This window comes from Hipposideros armiger, unplaced genomic scaffold (genome assembly GCF_001890085.2).
Source record: "Hipposideros armiger isolate ML-2016 unplaced genomic scaffold, ASM189008v1 scaffold_278, whole genome shotgun sequence".
NCBI classification, from domain to species: Eukaryota; Metazoa; Chordata; class Mammalia; order Chiroptera; family Hipposideridae; genus Hipposideros; species Hipposideros armiger.
Window position 1 is genome coordinate 1,182,881 of NW_017731628.1, and position 15,126 is coordinate 1,198,006.

The 15,126-nt window shown below is 35.4% G+C and overlaps 1 protein-coding gene across 3 annotated transcripts in view; it reads left to right on the top strand.

Annotated features, from left to right (window-relative positions):
* PIGN (phosphatidylinositol glycan anchor biosynthesis class N) overlaps window positions 1-15,126 on the top strand; it is a 93,673-nt gene that overhangs the window by 59,480 nt on the left and 19,067 nt on the right. For all 3 annotated transcript variants that reach the window (XM_019657707.1, XM_019657706.1, XM_019657708.1), the window contains 6 exons: window positions 1,015-1,117; window positions 2,786-2,872; window positions 4,118-4,173; window positions 4,416-4,491; window positions 6,679-6,752; window positions 14,488-14,530. In XM_019657707.1, coding sequence (XP_019513252.1) covers window positions 1,015-1,117; window positions 2,786-2,872; window positions 4,118-4,173; window positions 4,416-4,491; window positions 6,679-6,752; window positions 14,488-14,530 — 439 coding nt within the window. The remainder of the gene's footprint in view (window positions 1-1,014; window positions 1,118-2,785; window positions 2,873-4,117; window positions 4,174-4,415; window positions 4,492-6,678; window positions 6,753-14,487; window positions 14,531-15,126) is intronic.

Genomic DNA, 15,126 nt, shown 5'->3' on the forward strand with positions numbered 1-15,126 from the left:
CAAAATTTTACAGACTAGCAGGGGAATACGTATAAGTAAACTATGATTAAAACTGTGATAAGTAGGATAAGAAGAGTATTGGGGGGATTATCCGAAAATAGGGCAGAAAAGGATTAGAAAAGGCTTCTGTGACTATTGTCCTTTGTCCACATATTATACTGTATCCTAGAGATGTACCGTGCATGATTTAATCACTCACCTGTGGATACATAGGTTATTTTCTGTTTTTTGCTTCATAAACAATATTGCAACAAACATCTTCATATGGGGGTTATAATGCATGTATCTAATGATTTTCTGGGGTAATTCCTAGAAGTGACATTATTGAGTTATAGTATGAATATTTTTGAGATTCTTGATGATTAGTGCTGCCTTCTAGAAAGTGTTTTACTCCTATATAGAGCATGAGTTCTTTTTTTGTTACACTCTTGTCAACATTATATTTTTTAACATGGGTAAACATGATAAGTGAATATGGTATCTTCCTATTGTTTTAATTTCCATATCAGTTATCAATAAGGTCAAATGTTTTTATGTATTTATTGGCATTTTTTTCTTTTTGAGAAGTTTATGTTCCTGTATTGCTCCCATTTAAAAAAAAAGAACATTTGCCTTGCTTTTCTTCTGTGTATATTAATAATTTTAACTCGGGAATTGTCTTTTTTACCTTTGTCTTAATATTTTCTCTTTTATGTGTATATCTGTCATTTACTTTATTAATTATTTTTAAATATCTCTACTATTTTAAACATACCATGATCTCAAGATTTAATACATTTCAAAAGAAGATGGTGTTAGAGTTGATATTTAAATGTTACTTCCCTTTCCTACTTTCTTCTTCTGGAAACCCTAGAAAATTTAAATTTTGTGATATTGTGACTTAGGGGTATTAACAAGATTGTTTTAATTTTGAGAAAGAGCTCTCAGTGCAAATTTGCATTTGAATTTGTTTAACGTTTCTTTCTTTTCATTTCTACCCTCCGACTTTCACTCCACCCCTACCCCAACCCTTAGGTATGAAGCTCTCTTTCCATTAGTATTGTCCTGTGTGATGTTTGTGTGGATACACATGGAACAAGAAACCCTACAGCGATGTGGTGTTTCCTGCAAACAGAAGGTAGCATGTCAAAATCACTATTGCATTTATTTGAGAATATTAGAAGAGTCTCTATCCTGTAAGGAAGTTGCAGTGTTAGTTCATCAAAATTCTTTCTACTTAAAATTTTTTACCGTTTGAGGCATTAATAATTAAGTTAAACAATGAGTTTATAAGGATACTTTTTACTTATAACAGAAAAGCATGATTTTATTGTTTTATGGGCATTATATATGTTGAGCTTTTCTTAGAGATTATTTGAGAATCACTGATATAAAAAACATCAATATAAGTGAAGGAATGGAGGAGAAAGAATGTTCTTTATCTTACTGTCTTCTATTTTCATACCTAATTTTTCTTTCTTCCAGTTTATTTTACCTGGAAGAATATTTATGTTGTCTATTTATGTTGTCTAATAGAGTCACGAATCTATTTATGAATTTGATCATAAGGTGACATTTATGTTCCTTGTGTTGTTTTTCTCTTTCTAGTCATCCTAATCCAAAGTGCTTATTCTATCACCTTAGTGATTGTAGCCTCAAGCAAAATCTTAGACTGTTTATGCAACGTAGTATGTACTTTGAATTGGCTGAAAGCCAATCAAATTCTAAGGACACCTTTATTATTTTGAAATAGAGTTGAATTGATGTCTCTTGCCTTTATTTTAGAACTGAAGTTAATTATGAGAAATTGGTGACAGAATATTTGCAGTTTTACTGAGGTCAGATAAAATGAATACTGCAGAAAAACCCCTTCGTACTTGATTTATCCTTAACTGCTTTTAGTTGAGTTTATAGAGTAATTGATAATTTAGAATAATTAATTTCATTAAAGAAGAAAGAAATTTATTGAAATATATTGAATAATTACTGTTTTTTAACTTTCAGCCCTGGACTAGTAAATCAATACATGAAAAGTAATTTTGATCAGATTAAGTAACTTGTCAGACTGTCCTTAATATTAAATATTAAATAAATGTTAAATATTTTAATATTAAATAAATATTAAATTTTAAAATGAAGTTTATTGTGTCATTTTTTTAATTCTATTTTTTAACTGAAAACAGATATTTTTCTAGAAAAGAGTATTAAAGCATCCTAAGAACTTACTGGAAAATTACATGTGGAGTGGGGGATGAGGAAAGGTTCCCTGTAAACTCAGCCATGATTTTTGATGGGGAGGGTGTGAGGGATTAAGCAAGAGAGCGCCCTTCTTCTTGGAATTTAGTGGCTTCCTATTTTACCAGAGACAGAAATATTTTGCTTTTTTACAGAGAGAAAATAATTTCTCTACGAATAGGATTAACAGAGGAACAAAGAAACAGAAGTATTTAATTTTATCATGCTCTTTAATATAAAACCATCCCTGGGTTTGAGAAGATCAGGGCAGTCTGAGAAATCAGGTCTTAGAAAAGTGAAGAATTATATAGGTATTTAAAAGTGAAGCATTTGTATAGGATAACAAAAAGCCCAATTCTTGCTTTAATTACAGTATATTATTAGCAACACATTTTTCCTTTTGGCAGATTTTATTAAGGTGTGATTAAGCTATAGGAAAAGATTTATTGTTAATTTTTTTCTCAGTACGATGTATCTTTCTAGCTATTGTAACTTGGACTGTAAGTTTGCCTTTTGGGATGGAAGTAAGTGAACTGTTATTATGCATTCATATATGTCTTACTTTTCACAGGTCAGCAATATCCAGTTCACCTGTAATACTGATATAAGCCAGTTTCGACAGCTCTCTTGGGACGACACCCGTAGGGCCTTTTTCCTTGTATCCTTTGTTTGCACTTTTGTTTAAGTTGCTGCAACCTCCCATTTAATGGAGGAAGACGTGGGAGGTGCTTCTGCCTGTCACTTAACAGTGGTATTACCTTGGAGGCCATTTAACCCTCCTCAACCATAATTTTTTCCTAGTTTACATTTTTAAACATTTTTGAAACTATAGAGAAGCCTAAAAAATGATGTGACAAACAAATGTGTATGTGTGTATTCCTACCATCTGTGATACCAACAATTAATACTTTGTCACATATGTCACACATTTAAAACAAAACATTACAGCTAAAGCCAAAGTCTCCTTTCAACTCCCCACCCCAACCTAATTTCCCTTATTCAGAAGGAACCACTATTAAGAGTTTGGTTTGGAAAAAGGGGGAAAAAAAGTTTGGTTTGTATCTTTTTATGTGTGTTCTATGTTATACTCATATAACCTCTGTCTCACAAAGTTTTTGGATCACATCAGAGGCAGCATTGTGCGAACATTATTAAAATCAGAAGTTTGAAAGACAGTGTGGCCGAAGGAAGTCTCACTTTGGGAAGACTGGCCGACCTGCTTCAAGAAATTCATAGGGAGCCATTTTCTTTGAACTCACTGTGGTGGACCTTTGAGGTCCAGACAATAAATGTTCTCATTCTCTCGTCTGCCTCTCACTTTCGCTCTCAATTTTGCTTTCCCCCTTTTGGCAGGCGCCTTCCACTCAGCCTAGACACGCTTCTTTCCTTCAACTGTGCATCCCCCTGAATTGTAATTTCATCTTGTCTTTTCCGTTTATTTCCAAGCTCCTTGGAAGAAGACTCTATAGTTGCTGCCCCCTTTTCCTCCCCATTTATGTACTGTGTCCTCAAGCCTACAACAGCGCCTGGCACATGCTGGGGAGCACTGGCTCTGTGAAGATTTGTCAGATGTCTCTGCTGAAGCTGCACTCTACGGGGTCTGCAGTCTGTTCTGTTCAGTGTTACCTTAACCGCACTCGACCCTTCAACTTGACTGATTTCTCTCTTTCCCCTGGACTTCCAGGGCATGGTCTGAGTTCTCTTCTTAGCTTTCATCATCTCTGTTCTCCTTCACTAAAACTTATTCTTCCTTTGCCTGATCTTGAACCTTGAGCCATTCATGATCAGATGTACAAATGAAAAGGCAAATGACCCTCATGGTAGAATAGGCATATCTTTTCTACATGAAACAGAAATTTGTATGAATTCTGACTTGTCTAGGCATTTCCTTAACACTATTTAGGTCTTCTTTTTAGTGACAGCATTTTTTGGAACTGGGAACATAGCTTCTATTAACAGGTAATTTTAAATGAAAGCAGTATATATCCAAAAAACTAATACGGATTGAGATTTTGTTCTGTACCTTGCTTTTTATACTGAAAGATACGTTTTGGAGATTGATATGTATCAGCACATACAGATATAATGTTCCTTGATACAGTGTGTGCTTGTGTTTTAGTAAGAGTGTATTTTAGCAGACAGTCTTTTAAAGTTACAATGTGAATTCTAAAATCATTTTTTTGTGTGTGTTGGTTCCTTAGCTTTGATCTTGCCTCTGTTTACTGCTTTCTGACCGTATTTAATCCTTTTATGATGGGAGCCCTGATGATGTGGAAGGTTAGTTTTATTATTATTTTATTAAGATACTGATTAATTAAGACTATGAACTCATTGTGACATTAAGATTATAAAGTAATTGTGACAACGTTAAATAGCATAGAAAGAAGGTACCTTCTTAGACACTGCAGAACGGGAGGTGGGACCCTCTAGCCTTTACTGCAAAAAATATAGTTCATCTTTTTGCTTTTACTCTTAAGCCCATTAAACTTCAAAAGAGTAGAAATTCTATGTTAGTTCCAGGAAGTCCTACCAAAGGTGATTAAAGCCTGTGGGGAAGTACAGTCAGATCAAAACTGCATCCTCCTCAAGATCTAAGGTCCTGAACCCATGTTCCCCACCCACGAGACTGTCAACATGTTACAATCTTCTCTCATAATGCATGTACCCAGAATGGATTCATTAATCAACAAATATGTCATCGAGTGCTTACATTCAGTAATGCGCCAGACACCAGCTGGGTGCTAAGGATACCAATATAATGACAAATTCGCAGCTTACCAGGGGGGTTCAGAATCTAGTGGAGTGCAATTCACGTTCTTTCCCATCTTTCTAGGGTCATTATGCTCATCTCATCCTGTCTACCATAGTGTCTGACACATTTTACATAGTTAGTACAGTCCTCTTGGTTAACCAGGGGATTGGTTCCAGGATCCTCTGTGGATACCAAAATTCACAGATGCTTCAGTTCCTAATATAAAATTGTATATTTGCATATAACCTATGCACGTGCTTTTGATTACTTTAAATCATCTCTAGGTTATTTAATACCTAATACAATGTAAATGTTATGTAATTTGTTGTTAAGATGTATTGTTTAGGGAATAATGACAAGAAAAAAAGTCCATACATTTTCAGTACAGACGCAACCATTGTAGGCCTAACTACATAGTACACATCAGCAACAGTGTACCTTTTTTCCCCCCAATTTTTTCAATCTGCGGGTGGTTGAATCTGGATATGGAAGGCCAACTGTATATATTTGTTTAAATAAAGTAACTAATATCTGCCAAAAATCTGATTTCCTTCTGTTCAGATAACAGAAGTAATAATTGTTAAAAGTACGTATCTCTTAATAGGATTAATATCCTTTTTTTGTTACTGTACTGATACAAACGTAATTTTAAGAAATGTCAGAAAGATGTTCCATTGTCTACTGAATTATTTTAAAACATGTATTGTTTTCTTAATCTAAATTTACATTTTTTTTATAATGGTAGTTGTTCTTCTTTCAGTCTATTAAAGACCATGGGCCTTTAATTAAAAACAAGAAAAAAAAGTTTAATTAGAATGCTAGATCTTTAACCTTTACCTGTAATTCAGAGAGCTTTACTGACATACTGAACTTGATGACTCTTTTTGACTGATGTGGCTGGCAGTGAAGATCCACCTAAGTTCTATTTTAATCATATTCGTGTATCCTTCACTTGAAAAAGAATCTGACACAGTCTTAAACATCATTTATTTTCCATATCGTCTACCTCTCTTTTTTAAAAGTACCATGTATATAATTTATATATATAAAATATATATATATATATATATTTTTTTTAATTGGTCATTGGAAAGCAGTATCTCAAAATATTTTCAGTGTTAGCTCTGGATTATGGATTTTCAACCAGTATAAATTTTATTATACCTTTCTCAATTTTTTTTTTACAATTTTTTTTTACAGTGAGTATGAATTTTATAACTAGAAATAAATTAGTATTAAAATAGAATAACAAAAAGCAGTGGTTGAACAGCTAAATCTTGTTTATGGAGTTATAGTATCAAATAACCAGATGGGTTCAGGGATCTGTGAATCAAATTATCAGTTTCCATAATTTATTTCATTTGGGCATCCTGTGCCTTTCACACCCTCTTGGAATCATTTAAACATGGTCATTAATTAATATAATGAGGTAACTGGAACAAAGATTTGTAATAGGTTTTATTTGGAATGTGAGTTGTATTTGTGATTTTTTTATACTACATATATTATTGATACAGATTTTAAAGTCAGTTTCATCACAGTTCTATATGTCATTGGTATCCTGGTTTTATTTCAGCATTTTCTCTTTACTAATATAGATAAAATTTATTTGAGAAATTGAAATATTTCTATAAACAGAAATAATATTTATTTCAAAACAGTTTTCAAGTGCTTCAGCTCCCCGTGGCATCATTTGTTGTTCTTTTAAACAGATTTTAATCCCCTTTGTTCTTGTGATGTGCGCTTTTGAAGCAGTTCAATTAACTACCCAGTTGTCATCAAAAAGGTAAGATGAATGTTTACGAGCCATTGTATTTGCCCATTTTTAGGAAATGAGAGTAAGCATTTAAGAGTATTTCATGTGATTGCTATTAAGACACTGTAACATAGATTGTTTCTTATAAAAATGAGAAAAAATGCTTTATCTTTTTAGTCAGAGTTCAGTTGTCATTAGAGGAAAGTAGTTGAAGAGAGCCTGTAGCAGGCAAATATGCTTTCTTAACAATGAAATGTTAAATGTTACTAGAATATTATTCGAGCTAATGAAGATCCTCTCTAGAAAACAGTAAAACATAAATGTTAAATTATTGTAATTAATGACTTGTTTATTGTAGATATAGCTGTGCCTACAAAAAAGGGGGGAATATCATTCTGTTTTGGGGGGATTATTTCCTAAATATGTATTACACAAATGTGTTAACATAATTTCATTTTACTTGGTTTGAAATTAGCTGTTCTAAATGTCAATAGTATACATAGTTTCTCAGTCTTGATTTCTATACATTTGACAAATAGAATGTAAAATATTCTTTCTGAGTTTTGAGGAATTTCTGGAGCAGTCAGTCTTAAGCCATCAAACCTCTGGAAGAGAAGCTGTCAACTCTACTCTGCTTTTTTTAACCAATAAAATTGCCTCATCAGCACAGGACTGGTCAGCCTCTCTGAAAGACACTGGAGATAGATATGAAGCTTAGCAGTTCTGTTATTGTTGAATCGAAGTGGTATATTCAGTGTTGAAAGAAATAACTGGTATTAGCATAAATTTGCATGTTAATGAGTTTAAGTTACAACAGATTATTATGTATATGCCATAATAAAAAAAACACACCAGATTTTCTTCCACGGTTTAAAAGTAGTAGCAATCTCATTTCTAGTTCAATTTTGTATATTTTTGCAGAATATTTACATGAATTTAACATTGAAAGCATTTATAACTTGTTAATATCACATAAAAGATAGTTACTTAGGTGCAATAAAAAAACTGGTAACTTATAGGTACTTTCTTGCATCTGTTAGTGGATACATTTTTTTAGAAAAGATTTTAATTAATGTTTAATAAAAGAGCTGGGGACAGGTAGAATAAGAAGTAGAAGGCTCATCAAAGTGTGTATATGTATATCTGTGTGTGCACGCACGCGTGCACATGTGTGTAGTAATTCTGTTCTGAGACCAGTGCAACAAAATAAACACAAAGGGAGGCGACTGAGGTAAAGGTAACAAAGTTGAGGCTTTATAAATGTCTTTTGACCACTAAACCTTTACAAGTCACTGACATTTCTCCCTTGATATCACACTGACCCTTCAAATTTAATAATGTCACACATTGAACCTAGCAATTCCTTTTCTTCCTGTTGAAAACTAGCTCCTGATCCTGTTTTCTTTAATCTGTCACACAAGCCTAAGTTCATCCACCCCTTGCCAGATCCACTTGCTAAATATCACTGATATCATCTCTCCTTCTACCCACATATTCAGTCTCATTATTTATGTTGCTAAACGTTTTCTTACAACACAATTCTTGAAAGCCTAGGGGTTAAGATGGAGATGGAGTTCATACTAATGACTTACTTGTTATACCCATAATGCCAAGGATGAGTTGAGCATAACAAACTGCTTTTCTTTTCAACTCATTCTTTAAGTATGTGTTGAACAAAAATAAGGTACAACAGCTGTGTTAGCATTATTTGATTGTGCGTGACTTTAAAATTAACTTTTCTAAATATCAATAATGTATCTAATTTCTCAGTCTTGATATCTGGCTTTATTTCAAAGACTTGTATATTTTGGGTAGAGGCCAGTAGAAGGAAGTATCTGGGCATGAAGATTACCTAATGGTTGACCTGTTAGAAATGCTTTTGGCAGTAAGTAATGAGAATGTAACAGTAGCTGGAAGAAATAGGGATTTATTGTCTCATAACGATGTCATCACAACCCCGCCTTTCTGCTCTCCCATCTAAGGTGTTGGCTCTTCTCACACTTGCATGCATCGTATCTGCCACCCAGATGGGAAGGACTCAGGGGGGAAAGGGCAAGGGTCTGTGTCAGCTGATGCTCCCTTCCATCGGGGAAGCAGTGTCTCTCCTAAATGCCCATCCAACAGATTTTGGATTGTGTCTCAATGACCGGAGCTCTGCCTGGCACACATTCATTTCTAAGCCGGAAGGTGGTTCGGGAAAAGCAAGTTGTGGCTTGGCGTGAGTGTGGGAAGCAGCCAGCCAAAAGTGTCTGTCACAGTTGAGGAAGATATTTTGAGGCCTCATGCGATGAGGTGACGTAGACCTTGAAGACCTTTATCACCTTCAGAATCAACAGAGTGTAAGGAACTTAGACTTCGAGAAAGAGAAGAAAGTTTTAGAGTTACTTAAGTATTCAACAACCAACCAAATAAAGAGATCTAAAAGGGATAATTTTTCAGTTCTATACTTGATCACAGACTCAAGGGAGCCATGACTAACCAGTGGTGATTGAACAAACCTTAGGGAAGGCCAACAATTGTCAACACCATGATCCAGCAGCTAAAAGCTAGTTTTCTCATGCCCTGTACTAATTGAAATGAACATAAGAATATTTTGAATATACTGTTTTGTACTACCAGATGGTTTAGTCTTCAGGATGTTATGCTTCCATATTTAGGAATCCAAATTTGGATCAGAATTACTCCAATATCGAATCTCTTATATTGAGAGAGCATTTTCCAGGGGAAAGTATATTAAGGCAGCTTAATTTTTTATTAATTTAATATGAAGTGAAACTAAACTACTTCTGAGTATTTTTATTTTTATTTTTAGTTAAAATTGTTTTTATTGAAGTCATTTTTGAAAAATTTAATAAAGAAATTTTGGTTCATTCTATTTTTTTAATCTATCTTAAAGTCTATGAATTTTAGCTCTAGCTAATGTGATTTTTTTTCTTTTATGGTTATTATCTCTACCAGGTCTAATTTACCTGGGTCGGATATTACAGACCTGGTTTTGTCAAGAAGATTTGCTTCTTCCATCATTATTTTGTTAGTTACAGATTTTACTCCGGGTGGTTTGAGCTTTTTACAATGTTATTTGGTGGTGTTTCTGCCAAGTTTAATTTTCCTTGGTTCAAATCTTTTTAGTTCTATGGGACCAAAAGGAAGACGTTCTTAAGTCAGATTTGTGTCTAAAAGAAATGTCACAACATGTGTAGTCACCATTTTCAATTTTTATTTTATGCTGATTACTCCTATCATTCATTTAGCACGTACGTTTTGAGTTTGTTATCTGCCAACCTCTATTCTATCTGCTGGTCATTGGTGAATAGAACTTACCATCTATTCAGAGAGATAAATAGTAAATACAATGCTTGCCATGATGATAAAATGTCAGGTAGTATTAAATGTCAGGAAGAAAAATAGATTGATCAGAGGAGACTTCTATGAGGTGGGGACATTTAAGCAGAAACCTGAATAAACACAGAGTGGACCATGAAGCTGTGTGAGTAAAGAGCATCGCAGGTGGAGAGGCTGCGGGGTGTACAGAGAGCGTGACGTGAACGCGTGTGTGGTGCATCTGAGAGACACCAGGTGGGCCTGCCTTCAATGGAGTGTGCCTGTAGACGAGCTATGATAGGCGGGGGCCAGACCATATGGGGCTCTCAGGCCATGCTTAGGACCTTAGAATCTTTCCTATTTGTGTCAAGAAGCCATTGGAAAGGTTTCAACGGCCCCATTGTCTGTCCTATGGACAATAAATAACCATAGGAGGACAAGACTCAAAGCAGGGAGGTCAGTTAAGAGACCATTGCAGGTGAATGCGCATAGTGGGTTGGTGGAGGGGATAAGAGGTAATGTTTACTATCATTTGGATAAAAACCCAGTAGCAGGTGTTTATTTCTTGAATCATAAAGTATTCATGGGGCAAACTCATAGGATGCAGGTGCCCAGTAGCTTCAAAACATTCTAGATACAATGATATAAAACTAACCTTCTTTTAATAGAAATATATCCAGAACAAGGAGCGTGACAATCCCATCTTACTGTCATAGTGATTTGATCACCATGAATATTGGACAGTGTTACATTTATGCCTATTTAAACATATGTGACTAAACAAGGGGCACATTCAAAGGAAACTGAGGAGCATGCTGAGGGCGTCTGAGAGTCAGTCGTGCCCCGGGGGAGGCGGTGTGCGTCCTGGTCAGGAGCACAGGCTCTGTTGGATGTTGGCCCTCTTACCAGCTATGTGATCTTGGGCAGTTTGCTTCTCTGTTCCTCACCTTCCACAGAATGGTTCAAGAGTGTGACGATTTGCCCTGGAAAAGCTTTTTCCTTCTTGTTAATTAAAGCTTAGATCAGGGCCAGCCGAGTGGCGCGTTGGTTAAGAACTGGCTTGGGACGCCAGAGGTCCCTGGTTCGGATCCCACATATGAGGGCCAGTGACGCTGCCCTCTACAGCTAAGATGCTGAACAACAGCTCAGCCTGGAGCTGGGCTGCCGTGAGTTGCCGGTGATGGCGTAGGCTGCAGCCCCTGTGGCAGTGGGTTGCCATGGGCTACCGTGTGCAGCCAGCAGCAGCGTGAACAGCCAGCAGCCGCAGTGAGCGGCCGTCCAGAAGCCGGTGACTGATCTGCCTCGCTTGGGAAGAGCGCAGTGATGGTGACAATTTGGGCGAGTGAAGTGACGTCCTCTACAACCAGGCTTAAGAACAAAACAACAGCAACTTGTCTGTTCCCCTTCCCCCAGTTCCCCGGAGCTATTCCCATCCTCAAATTCCCCAATAAAAATCTTTAAAAAAAGAGCTTAGATCAGATATCGTATTCTCTGATAAGCTTTTCTTACTCAGCTGCCCCACCCTCAAATTCCTAGCCAAGTTAGGTAACTCGTATGGTGATAAAACTATCTCTTACTTTTCTGATCCATACCCTGTTGTAGACAGACTTGTGTTCCCCCAAAACGCAAATGTTAAATGTGATTTTATTTTGAGATAGGGCATTTAAAAAGATAATTAAGATAAAATGAGGTGCTATGAGTGGGCCCTAGTCCAGTATAACTGGTGTCCTTATATGAAGAGTATTAGAACACAGAGAGACCATGTGGGCACAGAGAGAGAAGGTGGCCATCTACAAGCCACAGAAAGAGGCCTCAGCATGAAGCCAACCCTGCTGACACCTTGATCCTAAGCTTAGCCTTCAGAACTGTGAGGTAATCATCTTCTGTCCTTTAAGCCACCCAGTCTGTGCTACTTTGTTAAGGCAGCCCTAGCTAACTGATACGTACCGTGTGAACTCTGTGAAGGCAGAGATTGTAACTTTCATTGTCTTTAATTTTATCTACAGCTTTTGTTACAAGTAGTTAGAAAGGAACCAGTGTTTATTAGGCACCTACCATATGCAGGCATTGTGTCAGGTACTGTACATATATTACCTGAATTAATTTTCCCAAAAATATACTGCAGTAGGTATTCTTTCGCCCATTCTATAGATAAGGAAACTGAGGCTGAGAAGACAGTAAGTAACTTAATCAGGTGTGTCTTACTTCAAAAGGATTCCAGAATATCACCTGTGTCATGCAATAAAATAATTTGCTTTAGAAAAACAACACTCAAAAAGATTAAACAAAAGTTTTAAAAAGATAGTTTAAGGCCTGTTTCATTTAAATTGTGTTTATCTCTTGTTCCAGAAGAACTGGTTCCATAGGGTGGAATTTTTGTTTCACTGACTATATGATTCAAAGAAGGGAAGCACTTTGCAATCATTGGAGCTGTCAGAAATGGAGTGGAATCTGTTACTGGAACCACCAAAGCTTGTGCTAGACAAAGCCTCCTTTGGGATTGTAACTTTGGGAATATTCATGCTGTGGGGAGAAGGTTATACCAGATGACCACTGTGTTCTCTACAAACACTTAACACACTTTATTATATCTTTGTTATATCAGATTTGTTTTTAAATTTTATTTTTATTTTTGGGGATCAGTGTGTTTTTCCAGGACCCATCAGCTCCAAGTTGAGTAGTTGTTTCAATCCAGTTGTGGAGGGCGCAACTCAGTGGCCCATGTGGGGATCGAACTGGCAACTTTGATGTTATGAGCCTGCGCTCTAACCAACCACCTGAGCTAACGGGCAGCTCCTCAAATTTGTTTTAAATGATAATATTTCAGTAAGATATGATCAGCCTGACTTGTGGTATATAGTATATGCATATGAGATACATATTGAGTTATATTTCTATATTTCAAACATATAGTTAGGAAAACAATTATTTCTTAAAATGAAGTTATAAATCTTGATCAAAATCTCACATCTTATATAAAAATTAACTCAAAATGGACCATGGATTTAAACTTTTAGAAAAAAACATGAAAGAAAGTCTTTGGAATTTGGGCTAGGAAACACTTTGGACTTGACACCAAAACCATGATCTATATAAAAGGAAAAATTGATAAATTGGACTTTGTCAAAATTAAAAGTTTTCACTCTGCAAAAAAACCCCTGTTAAGAGAATGAAAAGAAACACTATATACTGGGAGAAAATAATTACAAACCACATGTCTGTCAAAGGACTACTATCTAGAATAAATAAAGAACTCTTAAATTCAACAGTAAAACCCAATAATTCAATTAGAAAATGAGCAGAAGACCTAAAGAGGACATAGAATGGCAAAAAAGTCAACAAAAAGATGTTCAGCATCACAGCCATTAGGGAAACATGTATTATAACCACAATGAGGTATCATTCATTATATGACTGTCAGAATAGTAAAATAAAAAACATGACTTCATCAAATGCTGGTGAGGATGCAAAAAAAAATTGTTCTCGTACATTGCTGATAGGAATGTAAAATGGTACAACCACTCTGAAAAGAGTTTTATAGTTTCTTATGAAACCAAACATTTAACTGCCATACAATTCAGCAGTTACCCTCTTAGGTGTTTTTCCTACAGAAATGAAAACTTATGTTTGTGTAAAAAAACTGTACACAAATGTTTATTGCAGCTTTATTTGTAATAGCTACAAACTTGAAACAGTCCTGATGTCCTTCAGTGCTTGAATGGTTAAGCAAACTGTGGTACATCCATACACGGGAGTATTGCTCAGCAATGAAAAGGAACAGACTATATACGATACACACAGCTCTTTAGATGAATCTCAAGGAAATTGTGCTGAGTGAAAAAAGACAATTCCAAAAGATTACAGAGTGTTTTATAATTGATTCCTCTTATACAACACTCTTCAAATGGCAAAATTATAGAAATGGAGAACAGATTAGTGGTTCCCACAAGGTTAGGGATTAGGCAGAAGTGTGGCTATAAAAGAGTTATCATGAGGGATCCTTGTGATGGTGGGTGCGTTCTGTATCTGACAGCATCAATGGCAATATCTGGTTGTAATATTTTATAGTTTTGTAAGATGTTACCATTGGGGGAAACTGGGCAAAGGATACATAGGGTTCCTCTATGTTATACCTTAAAATTGCATGTGAATCTACAATTATCTAAAATAAGAAGTGTAATTTACAAATCATAATTTGTGTCCCTTTTATAGTATTGAACTAAATATTCAAAGTGTTAAGTAACATTTTTATAGTCCAGCCTATCACTGCAGGACAATAGTCCATGATAATAATATGAAAAGAGCTTTTGTCAAAAGGAGTATTTTCAGAAGCAAAAATGCTCTCAGAATATTGGGTTATTTGATTATTCTCATTTTGATTTTAATGTGTTTTTAAAATGTGCCTGCTGTATTATGTGTAACTTTTTCTTTTTCTTTTTTTCAGTCTTTTTCTCATGGTTCTTGTCATATCGGACATTATGGCTTTGGTAAGATATTTTTGGATATTCAGTATAAATAAAATTGAGAAGCTAAGTGCTGAGTTAATTCAATCAAGATAGATATGAATGCATTTCCGTACATGAAATCTTTAGATATTGAGTTATAAGTGCTGGCATAATTTACACATATAAATTACTTTCTTTTTATATGGCTTTTTGTGCAGTAAGAATGCTCTTTGTAAGGTGTGAAAAGTCTTCTTATTTAATTTATTCGAATCTGTTATTTTATACCTAGTCTTCCGTGATGCGTTGTGTCTGAATTGAGCTTCCATAGGAAGTTAACAGAAAAAGTTAACTTTAGATTTAGGTAATACATCATTTTCCTACTTGTAATGTTGATTTTTAACCCTTTTTTCAGCTTAAAAAAGAAAGGAAAAAAGGGAGGTAGAGAGGGAGGAAGAGAAGGAAGGAAAGAGGAAATTGAGCTCTTCCAGTGGGAAGATGTTAAGAAGATGATAGCTCTAATAAATGAGTTCTGACTGAGGAGCATGTGGGTGGGCCTCTTGTATACAATGTGGTAACAAAAAGAAGAGCCTATTTTGCACCTGCAAGTTTGGGGGTTCCCAAAACCACCCTCAGGTTTG